General features: G+C 53.2%; 1 protein-coding gene across 3 annotated transcripts; it reads left to right on the plus strand.

Moving 5' to 3' along the window:
• Nucleotides 1–267: 267 nt before the first annotated feature.
• SDCBP2 (syndecan binding protein 2) lies at nt 268–17912 on the plus strand. Of its 3 annotated transcripts, none has more exons than XM_059705776.1 (9): nt 268–399; nt 8394–8466; nt 9100–9169; nt 9871–9995; nt 14070–14204; nt 14811–14986; nt 15064–15235; nt 17113–17204; nt 17420–17912. In XM_059705776.1, exons 2-9 carry the CDS (start codon nt 8413–8415, stop codon nt 17472–17474), a joined length of 879 nt encoding a protein of 292 aa, XP_059561759.1. In that variant the 5' UTR covers nt 268–399; nt 8394–8412; the 3' UTR covers nt 17475–17912. The 3 variants fall into 3 exon arrangements, with proteins under 3 accessions (XP_059561759.1, XP_059561756.1, XP_059561760.1); XM_059705773.1 differs by lacking the exon at nt 268–399 and adding an exon at nt 1605–2083; XM_059705777.1 differs by lacking the exon at nt 268–399 and adding an exon at nt 13661–13683 and having other exon boundaries at nt 8411–8466; nt 9871–9975.
• Nucleotides 17913–18099: the final 187 nt, after the last annotated feature.

The raw sequence follows: 18099 nt of genomic DNA on the forward strand, positions 1-18099 counted from the left end.
TAGAAGAGGAACTGCTGGATCATGATTTTTTAAGACCCTGGATACCCCTCAAACTGCCTTCATGTTCAGCAGGACTGGTGTCCAATGAAAATCTGAAGGCCAAGAAGTTTTGGTTCAAATCTCTCTTAATAGTAACAGCTGTGTGTGCTCCAAACCCACCTCCACATCTAGACAAAGGCCAGAGCCCTCCCCTGGGCCTGGTGACCGCTGTTTGCCCTGCCCCAGAGAATTACCTGGGCCTGCCCCGGTCCCAGGCCTGGTGAGTCAGCTGACCAGGAGCGGGCACCACCCTCCAGGAGCAGGAATGCAGCTGTGACAAGGGCCATCACCTTCCAGGGAGGGAAACAGACTCTCTGGGCAGTGACTGGAGAAGGACGTGCAGCAGCTCCAGGCCTGCAGGTAAGATCTGCCCCCCCTTCACCCCAGCTCCCCTATAGACTGGGGCCCAGGTAAGCGAGGTTTGTTCTCACCCTGTCCTGAGCTTTTTGGGATTTCCCAGGCAGTTTCCTTTCCAGGTGCTTCACTCTGGGAGCGAAATGTGAACTGGGGTTTCCTCCTCTGATCCCAGTCCTGGGCCAGGTTTGAGGGCTGAGAGATCTTTATCCAGGCCAGGGCCCCAGCCTCCTTCTGCCTGCCTGTGAGGGTGCTCAGGGAGACGGGACCCATACTTTACTCCTGGAAGTGGGCCCTTAAAGGCCAGGCAAAAAGAAGCCGATTTCCACAAGAACGGAGTGCAGGCCTCAGTTTCTGTTACTGCCTGAGGCTGTTTCTATCCACAGCCTCCCTACCATAGCCAGGAACATCTTGGGCCAGTGGCTTGACCCATCTAAAACTTGGTTTCCTCATTTGGAGACTGAAAATACCCCTAAAATCAGGAGAACTGAATGAGGTAATGGACATGAGGGGCCAGGACGTGCCCTCCACACAGCAGAACCCCAGCAATGGAAAGGGTGCTTAAAATGCAGCCAATGTGCCGGGCACGCACTGCCATGACTGCTTAGCCCAAACTAATAAGTCTTAATGCCACCATCACTCCTTACCTGGGCTCCCCGTGTCCACTGTGGCCCCTCCAGTTGATTTTCTAAACATCAGCCAGAGGGGGCCCATTAAAATGAAACTTGGACCATGTCACTCTGTTGCTCAAAATTCTCCAGAGGCCCCAGGGACTGCGACTCCTCCTCCGAACCACTGACTGCCTCACTGGTCAGATGTTCCCTAGACACAACAGGCAGTCCTACCTCAGGTGGCAGCTCTCTGTCCTTGGCCGGAATGCTCTTCCCTACCCTTCAGGCTTTTACTCGTTACCCACCACCCCCTCCCCAAGTAGTGAGGCTCTTCCAGACCTCCTGACACTCTACCCTCCACCCTCTCCCCATCGCTTCCCACCACCTCACACAGAAGCACTTACTTATCCTCAGCTAGGAGGTTAGCACTCCTCTGGCAGATTTCGCTTTTGTTCAATGCCTTCCTACTGGCCCCTAGAACAGTGCTGGGATGGAGGTGCTCAGTAAACACACTGAGTGAACAATAGCTAATGATTGCTGTGTGCCCTTCAGGTGCCAGGCACTGTGGTAAGTGCTTTGCATACAAAGCTTATCTCTATTTAAGAATCTTTTAACCTCCATGATAACTCTGTGATGCATGCATTGTTCCCTGCATTACAACAGAAATGACGTTCAAAAGGGACTTGTCCATGCTTGTTCTCACAAGGTCCTGGCTCCTGCCCTGCCCTGCCTTTCCTGGGCTGGCTCGGGAGCATCTGCATTCTCTGAAGAAGTCCCCAGCTTTTCTCTAGCAGGCAGGACACCCTGAGAGGAGGAGGGGGTCTGTGCCGGTGGCCTAGCAACAGCCTCTTTCCGACTCACCATAATCCTGGGCTAATTTGGCCTTCCAGGAGCTATTCCTTCTGAGGCTCTAGCCCACGCTTCCCTCCTGCACACTGTCTTCTGAGATGGATGAGTTGTCCACAGAACAAGTGGGAGTCCCTTGCCTCAGCTCTTGGGAACACAGTGTTCCAGAGGAGTGTTCTCACCCCGAGTCCAAAGATGCGGCTGAACTCTGAGGACCTGACTGCCGATGTGTTGTGGGTGTTGTCATTGCTGATATAAAAAAATAGTGAGGCTCAGGGATGGACATTCTGCAAAGTGCAGCGGGTGAAGAAAATTCCTTCCAGAGGGGCTAACTGTGGGAATCCATCAGCACTGAACTGAGCAAATTCGTCCCTTGCCAGCATGTGGGAGCCAGACGTTCAATCTGCCTCATTAGGCAGACTTATCTCCCTTTCTAGGCCCAGGGCATTTGTTCAAAGGACTTCTTGGGCTTTCTCTTCCCTTTGTGTCTGCTTTTCCATTTCTTTAAGAAATGGTAACAGGACACCTGCTGGGTGCCAGGCCCTGGGCTCAGTACTGGAGATTCAGAAATGAGCAACATTCTTGACCAGAGAGGGAAGACAGGCAAACAAACACAAAACAGTGGAAATCCCACCCAGAAATGCCAAAGGCCTTGATCACAGCAGGTGATTAATCAACATTAGTGGAGTAAATGTTGAATAGGTGAACATAAATCCTGTGCTCTAGAAAAGGGAGGCGGTGGGTGTGGACATTTTTGGGAGAATTTAGAATTGGAGTCCACCAGATGAATAAGGGGGAAGCGAGAAGGCGTGACTGGCATTGAGGTCAAAGGGCACAGCCATGAACAAGCAGGCTGAGTTTTAGGATCAGCTGTCTGGAATGAATGAAATGCAAGGTGAGTGTAGAAGAGGGTGAGATCGGAGCTGCACCAGGAGTCAGGTCATGGGAATTTGAATACGAAGTTGAAGTTTGAGATTTATCATAAGGAAAAGAGGGGTCTGTATGACTTCACGAGCAGGTGCTGAGGATAACTCCCAGGCTTCTGGCTTAGACCTTGGGTTGGATTTGGTGGGGCGGCTGAGGAGGGGCGGCAAAGCTGGGGAAAACGGGTTCAGGCGGTAGTAAAGATGTGGAAGGCGGCTGGACTCCTGGCCTGGGCCTCCCTGTCCCTGGAATAGCACCCCCCACTTCCACCCTCCTGAACCCTCCATACTTCGGTCTTCTCAGGGTCTCCTTCCTTCCTCCAAGTGGCCTGCCCCGTTGCCCTCGCCTTTTGTCCTGCGCTCAATAAACCCACCCGCCTGAACCCCTTGTAAAATGCAGTGGGTCCAGTTTTGCTGTAGGAGGTGATCTGCTCGGCCAAGCACAAGTCCCCTAACCTGGGCAGCAGGGGCTCAGATCCCTCAGTCACACGTCTGGGAACACTGGGTGAATCAGTGTGGAGTGGGCCGAGGCACTTGCGGCTCAGGGCCAGGCAGGTGCACCCCCCCCCCCCCCCAAGAAACTGGTGAGAGAGTGGGCGGGACGGTGACGTCACAAAGGGTAGGAACTAGTCGGTCAAAGACGCTTCCGAGTCCTAAGGAGCCAGGGTGTGTGTAGGTTCAGATTCCTTTTCAGTTTGAGCAACAGGCAGCTGGAAACGCAGGAGTGTTGACTGTTCGCCTCCGCTCCCACAGCCGCCTTGGTACAGAGCCTTGTCAGCGGCGAGCAGCTCAACTGCACCGATTGCTTCGGAGGCAATAAATGGCCCTCAGGGGTCCGTGGCCACGGGGCACAAGCCCCTTTAAAGCTCGATTTGACCCGTAGCCTCCAGCCGGTAAAGAGAGAACCGCGGGGCCTGGCCAAGCCTTCTTCCTGCCTCTTAATCTGCTGCTTTACCCGATCTTTTTGTGGATGCCAGCGCCAGCTCCGGGCGCCTTGCCAACCCTGACAGCGTGGCTCAGTGGTGGGGCAAGGACCTATGAACCAGGAGGTCATGGTTGGGTTGGGGCACTTGCCCGGGTTGCGGGCTCCATCCCCAGGGCTGGGCGTGCAGGAGGCAGCTGGTCAGTGATTCTCATCATTGCTGTTTCTCTCTCCCCCCTTTCTCTCTGAAATCCACAAAAATATATTAAAAAAGAAAGAAGAAAGCCGAGTGGATTCTAGTAACCAACCACGCCAACAACCCACTCGGCGGGGAAGCGGGCATTTCCAACCCCGCAACCGGAAAGCATTTTGGGCAGTGGTTCTCAACCTTGGCTGCACATTGGAATCACCTGGGAATCTTTTAAAAATCCTGATTTCTGGGCCTCATCCTCCGGAAATTCTGTTTCTTTGTTACTAATGTTGTGGCTCCACCCCATAAAGAAACAGAATTTCCGGAGGATGAGGCCCAGAAATCAGGATTTTTAAAAGATTCCCAGGTGATTCCAATGTGCAGCCAAGGTTGAGAACCACTGATTTGGGGAGTCGCCCGCAGCCCGCGCTGGCCGGGCGGGCCGGACGCATGCGCCCTAGACGCCACCGCGCGCCCTAGCGGCCCGGCGGTGCCTCTGCGCAGTCGCCGTAGCTCCTAGCAACCGGGAGCGGTCGCTTCCGGCGGGAATCGAACTGCAAGGGGATTGGAGTCCGAGTGTCTGGAGATCGATGAGCAGGCGGCCTGACGGACTGGGAAGCTGGCCTGGGGTGAAGCACGAATCCCAGGGGCCCCGGGGCGCTCTCTGGGCCCCGGGCATGGAGTGTGTGCTTGGCGGCTCTCATCTGACAGCGGGAATTGCGGCTGAGGGAGGGGGCGGGTTTGTCCACAGCGGCCATTTCCTCGGTAAGAAATTGATAGGATGCCCTCCCCGCCTTAGTACAAGGAGAAAGGAGGGCGGAGTAATTTACGATAAAAGATGACGCACTTCACTATTGGGCTACACCGATCATGCTCGTCCCTGACAAAATGATTAAGTTTGGATTATTAAAACACAACATTCAACTGAATTTTGCCAACAGTTTATAGTTGACATTTTTAAAAAATACATTTTATTGATTTTTTACAGAGAGGAAGGGAGAGGGATAGAGAGTTAGAAACATCAATCAGCTGCCTCCTGCACACCACCCACTAGGGATGTGTCTGCAACCAAGGTACGTGCCCTTAACCGGAATCGAACCCGGGACCCCTCAGTCCTCAGGCCGATGCTCTATCCTCTGAGCCAAACCGGCCAGGGCTATAGTTGACATCTTTTTTTTTTTTAAATATATTTTATTGACTTTTTTACAGAGAGGAAGAAGGGAGAGAGACAGAGAGTCAGAAACATCGATGAGAGAGAAACATCGATCAGCCGCCTCCTGCACATCTCCCACTGGGGATATGCCCGCAACCCAGGCACATGCCCCTGACCGGAATCGAACCCGGGACCCCCCAGTCCACAGGCCGACGCTCCATCCACTGAGCCAAACCGGCTTCGGCTATAGTTGACATCTTAAGTCGCAGGCTAATGTACTTGCATACAGGCGTGGAATCGCTGTGGCAGCTACAAATGCAGACACGCATGGGTGTGTGCTGGTGACTGACGTGTGGTGAGAAGGATCGACAGTGATGTTCCAAAATGGTGAACAAAACAAAGTATGACTTCCCTCGATTGACCTGGTACATGCACTTCTGGATAACCTATGTACGTGAAAGCCGGCGGGAATTGTGTGTATTTTGTATTTGTAGGTGAAACAGGTCATAAGCAGGTGTTTTGCCTCCCTGAGGTTTGCAGGACAGAGGACATTTTCTGTGGTGAATTACTCCGTGCATGACAAGAGGTCCAGATCCCCGCTCCCTGCTTCCTGACGGCTAAAAGTGTCCCCTCAAAATGCCCACACAAAATTCCACCCTGGGCTTTGGGAAAACACTGATTTATTCAGTCAAATAAGTTTTGCCAGCCTTCACGTGCTGGGCACGTTTGGTGGGGAGGCATGGAGTGGTGAACGGGGTGGGTGGGTGGGCGGGAGGGAGGCCCCTGCCCTTCTGAGGTTGGGTCCAGTGTGAGAAAATGCCCAGATAGTAATCGTATAATATGCTAAACAGGCCCTAACCCGTTTGACTTAGTGGATAGGGCGTCGGACTGCAGACTGAAGGGTCCCAGGTTCGATTCCGGTCAAGGGCATGTATCTTGGTTGCGGGCACATCCCCAGTAGGGGGTGTGCAGAAGGCAGCTGATCCATGTTTCTCTCTCATCGATGTTTCTAACTATCCCTCTCCCTTCCTCTCTGTAAAAAAATCAATAAAATATATTAAAAGAAATAGGCTAAACAGCTTGGTAATAGAGGCAGTACAGCTCAGGTTAGGAACAAAAGAAGGCCCAGCCGACTAGCAGAGGGTCCTGTAACCTCAAAAACAGAGAAGTAGCTTTTGAGCTGAGCCTTGAAAGGGCGCCAGGCAGAGAAGGTGGTGGGCCAAGCAGAGGGGCCAGCATGACTGAAAGAAGGCCAGGGCCCCCGCACATGGTGGACGCTCACATTCTGTGAATGAGGCACAGCCATGCTTGCTGGCAGGGAGCATTCCCCACTCTACCATGAACTGCTCAAAACTGCGACAAGGCAGGGGAATACCTGCCTCTTGAAGCCCCCCAGAGCCCCAGACTAAGTTGGGACCACCAAGCAGGTGACAATGGTGGAAGGGCCACTGGAACGGAGAAAGGCTTGTGTGGTCCTGGCCTGGGAGTGATTTCCAGGAAGTGGCTCTCTGATTCTCCTCTCCCAGAGGGCAGCTGCTAAAAATACAACCTCCCTGTTGCTTCATAGTTGGGAAAAAACAGGGCAGGGGTAGCCTCTCACCGCTGTTTGTGCGAGATTGTGCTGGCACGGGGTGTTTTGGGCAGATGGTACCTGCCGAGGACTGTCCTAAGATAAAAACCTCCCAGAGTATGTGCACAGCGGGGAGGCCACAGGCAGACGGCCCCCCAGCTGGTCTAAAGGAGGTCAGCGTCAGTCTCCCTCTCCCCCTGGGAAATCCCTGATCTCATGAGATGATCATTTCTTCCCCGAAGGCCAGGGGAGGGCAGGATCTGGAACTAAACGGGCGGGCTGGGTATTTGGGGGAATAGGAAAGCACCAGCAGCCCCTCTGGAGGTAGGCTGAGTGTTGCTATGCACGACCCCTGCTCTTGCATTGCCCAACGTTCTTATGGTTTTCAATACAATTAGAAGTGAAGAATTTTATATTTCCATATCTTACAATGTTGGCACTAATTCAAATAAAAGACACCTAAGACTGTGAGAGGTAAACAAGACTGTAGGACCGCTGGGCCTGGTTGCCATCTTAGGAAGGCGGTTGTCCTTAGGACATCAAAGCTTTAAAGAGAAAAGTGAGAGCCAGGCAGAGTGTAGTGCTTCTGGCAATATTACCAAGTGAGTCTCCACGCTAGGGCTAGGGGTGAGGGGCTCCATGACAAGTGAGAAGGCCCAGTGCTGCCATTTTGGAACTCCCAGTCGAACGAGGTAGATGGACCATTTAAGAGGCAACTACAGGCAATGGAATAATCAGCACGAGTAAGGACATGGGTGGGGGTGGGGGAAGAGAGCACAAATCAAGGCAGACTTCCTGAAAGAAGAGTGCTCTGACCTGGGACTTGGAAACGATGAGCAGTTAGCCAGGCAGGAAGTGGAAGGGGTAGAGGAGTATTCAGAGAGAGGGACTAGCATATGCGAAGGCCTGGAGACATGAAAAAAACTCGATTTATTCAAGAATCTGAAAGCAGCCCCTTCCTCACATTTCATCTAGGCAGGAAATAAAGCATCACTTGTGATTCCTTTGAATTTCTTTGGATACCTTGCTCCAAGGCCTTACCGACTCTCCTCTGGGACACTTAGAAGGTATTCGGCAAATGTTCATGGTGCTCCCCCAGGTCCCCCTTCCTTCCTGTTCTCTGTGGAGTTTTAAAATTCTGCTACAGTTTGTATGCTTGTTTTTAAGAATTTCCATTGGTCTCACTTCACTGTGGCCAAGATCAAGGCTGGAAATGGGTTATACAGTAGGAACTCAAGTGTCCAGAAGTGAAAAGGGGCGTGGGGGGTGGGGTGGGGTGGGGAAGGAATTCTGAAGGGCCTGCTGCCTTTCTGTTGTAACTAAGTCCCCGCCCACTGGACACTGGACCGGATTCTGTGTAGTGGTGGGGCAATGCTTTGCAAACCCCTAACAGGCCGGTACGCAGCGGGTACTCGCTACGCACCTGCTGGGTTGAATGTAGGTCTCATAAACAGGTCTGATCTTTGAAACAGGGCAGGGAAGGATGTGGCCTCCAGTCCTGCTTTTCCCGGCCAGCATGTCCTGGGTGGTTCCCTGAGCCCGGGTTCTGTAGCCCAGAACCAATTGAATGTGGTGGGATGGACTCTGCAAGGGTGGAGACCATGCGCTGGGGTACCAAACAGACTTGGGTACAAACCCCAGCTCCCCCATTTCCAAAGTGGGGGGGAATTGTGCCTTCCTGGTATCGTTTTCATCCTGAGAGTGCTAAATGGCTCACGTGGACAGATGGCGGACATCTGTGCCTCCTCTCACCCCTCGCTCCTCCTTACTTTCTGTGCCCTGCAGGGTGTTTCACGGAGCAGCCATGTCCACTCTGTACCCATCTCTGGAGGACCTGAAGGTGGACCAAGCCATTCAGGTACGTCGCCAGGCCCATGTTAGCCTGGGCCCCTGATGGAGCCTTCAGGATCACCCAGGGCAGCTAAGGGAGGCTGGTCTTGGACGTTGGTGGGTGGTTGGGCCCCAGGCATGCAGGTCAGCCCCGAAGGGCCTGCTGAGCGGGGCAGGTGCCCAGAGGCCAAGGCAATGGGGTCACAGCAGGAATGGAAACGGCCGGGCACCTGCGGCCAGGCCTCTGTCGTGCCTGCTTTGTCCCAGCCTCTCCTCCACCAGGTTCAGTCCTCCCCACACTGTAGGGCAGGCTCTTGGCCACCCCCACAAGCCCCTTCTTCCCTCCGTCCCATCTGTGGTCTCAGTGGGTGTTGAGAGTTTGGGACTTTTTGAGAACTTGGCTGGGAGTTGGCCCCTATGTTCTGGCTGCTTCAGGGAGAAAATGGGTCATTTGGTGGCTCGTAGAGAATGACCACGAACCTCCCCCAGAAACATGGACATCTCAGAGACCACATCTACACTGGACCTCAAAGGGTCATGGATGTCCTCCACCCCCCAGGCCCGCCAGCATACGTAATGCCTCGCTCTTAGGGTCCAACGGTTCCGTGGGGCGGGGGCAGGTCCCAGACGCAGCTGACCAGCACCCCTCACCTCTCCGCAGGCCCAGGCCAGAGACACCCCCAAGATGCCCATCCTGCCTGTGCAGGAGACACCTGTCCCCCAGCCTTCAGGTGAGTGAGTGGGGTGCTCATGACCAAGAGTCACCTCTTCTGGCATCTCCGAGTGCTGGTCTCTGGTCTGCTACTCTGCTGTGTGCTCTAGACACGTCCACCTTCACCAGAGCCCTTTGAGGGGCACGGAGAAAACCGGCCCAGTGAGGCGCTCACTGCCCTGCTTTGGGCCGTCTTCTGTGCTGCTGCCTGAGGGCCAGATGTTGTGGTGGCCCCTAGCGTTGTTGTCTGTGATGCAGGTTTTGGCAGCAAACTTGAACTTAGGCTCAGTTCTCCCCTCCTCCCCGGGCACAGTGTCCCCAGAGCTGAGCTGCCCTTGGGTCAGACACCTGCTTCTGTGGATTTCTTAAGAGCAGGGCCTCATGGCCCCAGTGCCAGCCCTGTACTTCGTGTTGGGTGTCTGGCCGGTGCCAAGTAAAGGGGTACATGAGGCACTCGGGGTCCCGGGCTGCTCCTGGAGGGAGCAGGACCCCTGCCCCTCAGACCTGGGGAGAGGACCACCTCACCAGCGCGTGTTCCTGCCTCCTCTCCCACACACCCCACCCCGGGAAACACTGTTCTCAGGGAGAAGCTGCATCCTTGGGCGCTGACAGCACTCCCAGGCCCCGTTTCTTAGAAATGAGCCACCGCATTGGAGCCAGCAGCTGTGGCCAAGCTCACCTTGGTAACACCTTTCTTCCTCCTTCTTCCTTTCCCATCAGTTTTGTACCCAAACCTGGCAGAACTGGAAAATTATATGGGTCTTTCCCTCTCCAGCCAAGAAGTCCAACAGAACCTGCCTCAGAGTCCAGACGGTGCCAGTGTAGGTATCTGTCTCTTGCCTGAAGTGGGCACAGATCTTCCAACTCTCCCTCCTTCTTGGTCTCGCCTTTGAAACATTCTTGCAGCCCTATTTCTTGATGGAACTTCCCATTTTGAGCCCTCATTACAAGTGTTGTGGGATTTCATGGGGTCCCGCGGGCCTTGGGGTTGCAGGGCCACTGCCTGCCCTTTGACCCCTGGCTGCAGGGTGCTGAAGGAGAAGGGAGGACATTAAACCCAGCCTGCGTCTGGGAGCTTCTCATGAAGGGCTGCCTGTAGCGTGAGAGGCGAGGTGGGAGGAGCTTGTCACCCAGCCCTGGTCCCCAAACTAAACAACATGGCTTGATTCCCGAGCTCCATGGCTCAGGGAGCAAGAGAAATCCTGACAGAAACATTCACCCTTGAAAACGTGTTCACTCACAGACTCAGTCCCCACACAGACCCCTCCCGGTCAGGTCCAGCACCCCTGCGGCCATTTGTCCGTGTCCTTGGCGGCCAGTCTTGGCCTGAGCCCGTGAAAATCAGTGGCAAAGTGCCGAGGGGACTTGCTGGGCCTGGAGGATTTCGAGAGGGCGGTGGGAGTGATAACGAGAATGCCACAGCCACATGCAAAGCTGCTGACAAGGGAGGATCTCACAGGAGAACACGGACAAGGATGAGGACATGTGGGACCCTGAGAAAAGCTAGTGACACTGGGGTGTTTCTCAAAAATGACCCCTTGATAGTCATGCTGTGAAGTCCACACTCCACGTAAGAAGGTCATGTTTATCGCGTTCAATTTTAATCCATTGATTTAATCCCTCTGTTCCAATAATTCGGACATAAATGCATTTAACCCAAGTGTTGATAAAAATAAGACAGCTGAATGCATTTTATAATATTTTAAAGTTTTGTTTTTATTTTTAACTTTATATTTTTAAATAATCATAGATTCACAGGACATTGCGAAGGACGGAGAAAGGCACCGAAGCGTGTACCCTTCTCTCAGTTTTCCCAATGACTACGTTTTACATAATGACAGCATGATGTCAGAGCAGGCATTGCATTGGTACAGGGTGTGTCTAGGGTTCGGTGTCGTTTTATCACCTGCAGAGATTCCTGTAACCACCAGCACAATCAGGGCGTTTCATCCCCACCAAGGTCTCCTACGAGCTGCCCTTCATAATCATGTCTGTCCTCCCCCCTCACTATTCTTCACCGGGGCAACCACTCCTCTCTCTCCTGTCCCTTTAACGTCGTCATTTCAGAATGTCATGTCAGTAGATCCTACAGTGTGTGACCTTTGCACTCAGCATCAGGCCCTGGAGACGCTTCCAGCTTGTCACGTGCATCAGCAGTTCCCCCTTTTTACTGTTGAGCCGTGTCCATGGTGTGGATGTGCCACAGTTTGCTTACACTGTTGAGGGACACTTCCGTTGTTTCCAATTTCCATTACAAATGGAGCTGCTGTGATGTTTGTAGACAGGTTTTGTATGAACATAAGTTTTTATTTATCTGGGGTAAATGCCCAGGAGTGCAATTGCGAGGCTGTATGATAAATGAATGTTTACATTTTTAGAGAAATCGCTCAACTATTTCTAGAGTGGTTTGACCATTTTATTTTCCTGTTAGCAACACATGACAGCCCCAGTTTCTTCACATCCTCACTAGCACTGGGTTTTATCACCATTTTTAGTATTAGCTGTTAGGATGGGTGTTTATTGGAATCTTATCAAGGTCTTAATTTGCATTTCCCTAATGGCTAGTGATGTTGAACATCTTTCCATGATCTTATTTACTATCTATATTTTTTTCAGTGAAATGTTTCCTCATATCTTTTGCTTATTTTCTAAATGGATTGTTTGCTTTTTTAAGTCAAGTGTTTTTTTGTTGTTAATCCTCACTTGCGGATATTTTTTCCTTTGCTTCTCAGAGAGAGTAGAAGGGAGGGAGGGAGTGAGAGAAACATTGATGTGAGAGAGACACATGGACTGGTTGCCTCCCAAACTCGCCCTGACTGGGGGGGGGGGGGGCGGGGGAGCAGAGTTTACCCGAAACCGAGGTACATGCCCTCGACCATGCCCTTGCTCGGGAATTGAACCCATCACTCTTTTGTGCGAAGGCCAACACTCTAACCCAGGGGTGGGCAAACTTTTTGACTCGAGGGCCACAATGGGTTCTTACACTGGACCGGAGGGCCGGAACAAAAGCATGGATGGAGTGTTTGTGTGAACTAATATAAATTCAAAGTAAACATCATTACATAAAAGGGTACGGTCTTTTTTTTCAATAGTTTTATTCATTTCAAACGGGCCGTAGTTTACCCACGGCTGCTCTAACCACTGAGCACATTGGCCAGGGCTAAGTCAGGTTTTGAGAGTTCTTTATTCTAGAGTCATTCATTAGATATGTGGTTTGTAAATATTTCCTCCCAGTGTGTAGCTTCTGTTCTCATCCTATTAAAAGGGGCTCTTGCAGAGACCCTTAATTTTGATGGGGCTCAATTTATTGATTTTTTTTCTTTTGTGGGTCATGCTTTGCTGTCCTAAGGAATTTTCACTAAGCTCTAGGTCCTGAAGATTCTTTCCTTTCTAAAACCATTATAGTTTTATGTTTTACATTTAAATTTATGATTGAATTTGAGTTAATTTTTATATGAGGTGTGGGGTAAAGGTCCAAGTTCATATTTTTGCTATGGATGTTCAATTGCTCCTATACCATTTGTGGAAAAAACTATTCCTTCTCCATTGAACTACTACTCTTGCATCTCTGTGAAAACAGCTGGCCCTACTTATGGGAGGCTGTTCTGTTTCATAAGTGTCCATCCCTCCACTAACACCACACTGTCCTGATTACTTAGCTATATAATGAATCTTGAAATTTGGTTGAGTGTGTCTTCTCACTTTCCTTTTTGTCAGGATAGTTTTAGCTATTCTAGTTCCTTTGTCTTTTCACATGAAGTTCAGATTAACCTTGCCTAAATCTAGAAAACATCTTACAGGGGTTTTGATAGATATCAAATCTGTATTATCAACTGGGGACATTTGACAGTTTTTTTTATTTTCTTCAAATCCATGAATCTCTATGTTTATTTAGATCTTTGATATCTTTTATCAGTGTTTTTTAATTTTCAACATACAATTTCTATACATGTTTTGTTAGATTTATAACTTATAAGCTTTTTTTTAAAATTCTCACCTGAGGATATATTTTCCGTTGATTTGTTTATAGAGAGAGTGGAGGGGAGGGTGGAGGGGCACAGAGAGGGAGGAGAGAGAAACATTGATGTGTTGCCTCCTGCACACACCCTGACCGGGCGTCAGGGATTGAGCCTGCAACCCCTTGACCTGGAATCTAACCCACAACCCTTCCGTCGACGCTCTAACCACTGAGCAACCGGCCAGGGCTTATAAGCTTTTTAGAGTGATCGTAAGTGGTATTGTATTTTTAATTTAGGTTTCCACAGGTTCATTGCTAGTATATTGAAGTACAATTGATTTTTGTATGTTGATATTGTGTCCTGTGACCTTGCTGAACTCATTTATTAGTTTAGGGAGTGTACTCATAGATTCCTTGGAATTTTCTAGTAGGCCATAATGTCATCTGCAAATAGGGACCATTTAACTTTTCTTTTCCGATCTGTATGTCTTTTATTTCCTGTTCTTGCCTTATTGCTCTGGCTAGTTCTTCCAGTCCTATATTTAATAGTAGTGGTGAGCTTGGACTTGTTACCTGTTCTGGATCTTAGGGGGAAAGTATTCGTTTTTATTTTTAGAAAAAATTCAAACTGAAACCACTTTTTCCCATTGGTCACTATTGCTGTTTTGTAATTTTACTTACTTTTACTTAAAAGTGGATTTTAAAGAGGTCTTTACCGGGTATCAATTAGCCTTGGAAAATGAGGGCCTCTTCTGTATAGCCCTGCTCTTTCCTCATTTTCCTGGCTGTTTTTCAAGGCCGTGGACCTGGCTGCCCCCTAGTGGCTTCATGGAGTCAGGTCCCCTCTGGGCTCCAGCCGATCTGCTGGTGGGCGAGGCCCCAGGGCCCATTCCATCCTCCTTTCCCCCTCCTTCCGAGGCCCCAGGGGCCCGCTGACCCCCTTCTCCCCTGGTGTCTGCAGGGCCAGCGGGTGGCGCCGGTGTCCGGGAACAGCCTGGGCGTGCGGCGCGCGGAGATCAAGCCCGGGGTGCGTGAGATCCATCTCTGCAAGGACGAGCGCGGCAAGACGGGGCTGCGGCTGCGGGCCATCAACAAGGTGGGGCTGGCGGCCTGGCGGGAGCGGGGTGGTGGGCAGCACCCGTAAGCAGCCCGCGCCACCCGAGCTCCGCGCCTTCGGGGCTTTGGCTGCACAGCCCAGCAGCTGGGGAGGGCAATGCGGGGTGGGGGTGGGGGTGGGGAAGATGCAGAGGGTGCTGGGAGCAAGGCCCACCTAACTCCCAAGCCCAGCCCTTTCCTCTTGGCCCCTCCCCCAAGGCCCAAGGCCTGGCACTGGATTGCGAGGGACCCACCAGCTGCCTCTCAGGGGCTCCTGCTGCTCAGAGCCTCCCTTCCCCGTGCCCCCCGATTCACAGGGATCTGGCTGCCAGGCGGCTGTCCTAGGGCCTTGATGCCATCGGGAGAGGCTGCGGTCCAGTGCTTGGGGGTGCGGCCTCCAGCCAGGGTTGAAATTCTGCCTCAGGTGCTCCCGAGCTGTGTGGCCTGGGAGTTTCCTCACCAGGAAAATGGGGAGCCAGTGTACCTGCTGGCGGAGCTGTCGTCTCCGTCTCCGCACCCTATAGGCCCCCAGAGCACCAGGAGGAAACAACACCTAGGAGGGACCTGGGCCCGGCGGGCGCGCTGACTGGGGCCCTGCCTCTCCCAGGGACTCTTCGTGCAGCTGGTACAGGTCAACACCCCTGCATCCCTGGTGGGGCTGCGCTTTGGGGACCAGATCCTGCAGATGGACGGGCGCGACTGTGCCGGGTGGAGCACAGACAGAGCGCACCGGGCAGTGAAGAGGGCTCCAGCAGAGAAGATCGTCATGGTGGTTCGGGACCGGTGAGTGCCCGTGGCAGGAGCTCCTCTGCCCGCCCGCAGCCCCGGCCCGAGCCCCGCTCACTGTCCCTCTCCGGCAGGCCTTTCCAGCGGACGGTCACCATGCACAGGGACAGCACCGGCCACGTGGGCTTCATCATCAAGAAGGGGAAAGTGGTCTCTGTGGTCAAAGGGAGTTCCGCGGCCCGCAACGGGCTCCTCACCAACCACTACGTGTGTGAAGTGAATGGGCAGAATGTCATCGGGCTGAAGGTAGGCCAGTGGCCGGCTCTGCCCGAGCTACAGGGCAGGAGGCTGCTGGGTGGTGGGAGGGCCCATGTCTGTGGGCACCATCCGAGCTCGTTTCTTCATCCTAAGGTTGCTGCAAGGAGTCGATAAGACAGTAAGTACATAGAGCTTTGGGCAATGGTCAGTGCTCAATAAACATTAGCTATTGATACTAACACATGGAGGTCAAAGGTGTGACAGAAAGAGGGGGTGTGGTGACATGTGAAAGGCCACAGGTGCCCAGGTGGCTACGGGCTGCATGAATACCTCCCTACTTGTGTGGTACTTCTGCTTGCATCCTAGATCGCGTGACAGGAATGTTTCTGAAAACAGTTCTTCAGAAATCCATTTCTGACCTCTGTTCACTTTTTGAGGGGATGTGTGTAGCGACTTTTATTTTTGAAAAATATAAGTGGTCTCGAGTCAGTGCTAGGGGCTTGGACTGAAGGTGGGTGCCTTCAGGGAATGGACCACAGAGGATGCCAAGTCACATGGCTTTTGGTCCCTGAACAAGTGAAAGTAATGTTATCCTAACCTGATGCTGCTCCCTGGATAAGAGTGGTTCTCATCGCAGGTGTGATTAGATGAGGCCCTTCCCCTCCTGCAGCCAGGGCTCTGGGCTCACAAGGCAGGTCCCCCTGCAGAATGGCCTGGGTGCCGGCATTCATTCTCCACCCCTCACAAGGGCCTTCACCAAGCCTTTCCTGTCACATCTGCTTCCCTGTGCCTGGTGGTCTCCCCGCCTTCCCTGGAGGCAGGTTCTGGCAGCTCACTGTGATCAGGAAGTGCTTCCTAATGTCTGTCCTAGGTCCTTCCTGCTGCATCTCTCCCCTCAGGGATCAGGTGTGACAATCCGAAGGGAACCCCATACCTGAAAAGCTGGCACACTGGTACCAATTCTGAGTAGCCGGCTTTCGGATATGAATGAATCCGTCCTTTGAGAGCATTACCGCTCATGGATCCTAACTGAGAGCAGTCATTCACAGGTGCGGCCGGTCCTCTCCTTTCGGACGGCTCGCGGCTGCGTTACGGGCGTACCCGTTACCCTGCCAAGCCACAGCGTGTGAGGCTCTTAGGACCGGGCTGGCCCCTTGACAAGTGGCCACAGAGAGCTATGCTACTTGAGATGATCTCTTCACAGCTCATCTGCTTTCACTCTGGCCATCACTAGTCCTGTCCAGCACATCTTCTCCCCTTTATCCTGGAGCAACCCGACAACAGAAACCAAGCTAGAGTGAAGCCAAGGCCTCTAGCCTCTGGACGGGCCAGGGCTCTGCTGCCTTCGCTCTAGCTGTTGGGGTGCTTGGCACACTTTGCATGGAGACTTTATGTGTTGTGTCCCCAGGATCTCACCGGCTTCTGCAGGCCTTTCCTCTTCACTGAGTGAGATGTAAGAGGAAGCGGCCCCTGTGGGCAGCTCAGGCTGGCTGGCCCACGGGCCCGGCGGGGGTGGTGCTCCTAATGTCCCCTACTGCATGGCTGTTTTCTTCCTGCTTTGGGGCCAGAACCTGGCCGGGCCCAGGGAGCTGGGATAGGAGATGTGGCTGGTGAGATTCGGGGCCTCTGTGGGTGGGGAAGGAGCGTAGTTCTGTTTGTAAGGCCCTGTTCTGTCAGGCCCAGGGGACTGGCCCTTGAGACGAGGGTGGGGAGTGGCCCATTCACAGAGGGGAGCCTCAGGGGAGGTCCACGTTCTCGGTCAAGCAGGGCCTCACCAGGTGTCTGCCTGGGACTCTCCCCTGAGGGCAGCCCTACCCCTGAAGCCGGTGCCAGTGGCTCCCCAGCAGAGGCCACGCTGACCCAGCCATAGCGTTGCCTGCAGTCACCCCTGGCCCGGGGTGACCGCTCGCTCGCCTCCTCTCTAGGACAAAGAGGTCACGGAGATTCTGGCCACGGCCGGGAGCGTCATCACCCTGACCATCATCCCCACCGTGATCTACGAGCACATGGTCAAAAAGTAAGGCGCTCCCTCGCTTCTTCCCTCCCCTCCCCACTCCCCTCTGCCGGCCTCCTCAGAGCTCACAGTGCACAGCCAGCTGCCCGCCCCCACCCACCCCCTTCAGCGTGGTTGGTGGCTGGAAATCTTAGAGATAAAAGTGGAGGCCCACGTGGGAGGCACAGGCCGCGGGAAGGCACTGCCCGTGTGGCCACTGTCGTCATTGCTGTATCTAGGTTGTCCCCGACCCTGCTCCGCCACACCATGGACCACTCCATCCCAGATGTCTGACGTCACGGGCAGCTCCGCCCTCCCTCCTGCGGAATGCAGAGGCCTCAGGACACAGGTTTCAGGTTTCGGAGACCTGCTGCCTGAGCCGGATGTCCTGACGGGGTGCGCTGGGCGGGTGTGTGTGTGTGACCGCAGCGCACATCGTCTTCATGTGGAGCACAGCCTCCTCGGAGCCTGACTTGCCCGGACTACGGCGGGCCAGGGCCACAGGCAGCGGCTTGCGCGGGTTTCCGTGTCGCGGCAGCCGCCTCAGGGCCTCCGGAAGGGGCAGCTGGGTCCCTTTTGAGACGTCACCTCTACCAGAAGGACAGTCCACATTGAGAGAACAGAAGCACATTCCTTGTGAGAATTTTTCCCTTTACTTGATCTTTGACACACACTGTACATGGGTAGAACTCCTCACCTATCTTTTGAATAAAGCTTTGATTTTAAATAAAATTCCTTCCTCCAAAGTCATTGAAAAGTCCAGAATTTCAGTCCCAGGACATGCCCGGCTGGTTTTCTTTCAAGCAATCGTGAGACCAAGGCCTTGCCTATGCATTGCCTCTGAGAGCCGTGAGCGCTCCGACCCGTCTCAGGCTGCCTGCCGTCGGAGGAGGGACGGCTAGTGGGGGACCGCGTGGGC

Source organism: Myotis daubentonii, chromosome 8, assembly GCF_963259705.1.
Source record: "Myotis daubentonii chromosome 8, mMyoDau2.1, whole genome shotgun sequence".
NCBI lineage: Eukaryota > Metazoa > Chordata > Mammalia > Chiroptera > Vespertilionidae > Myotis > Myotis daubentonii.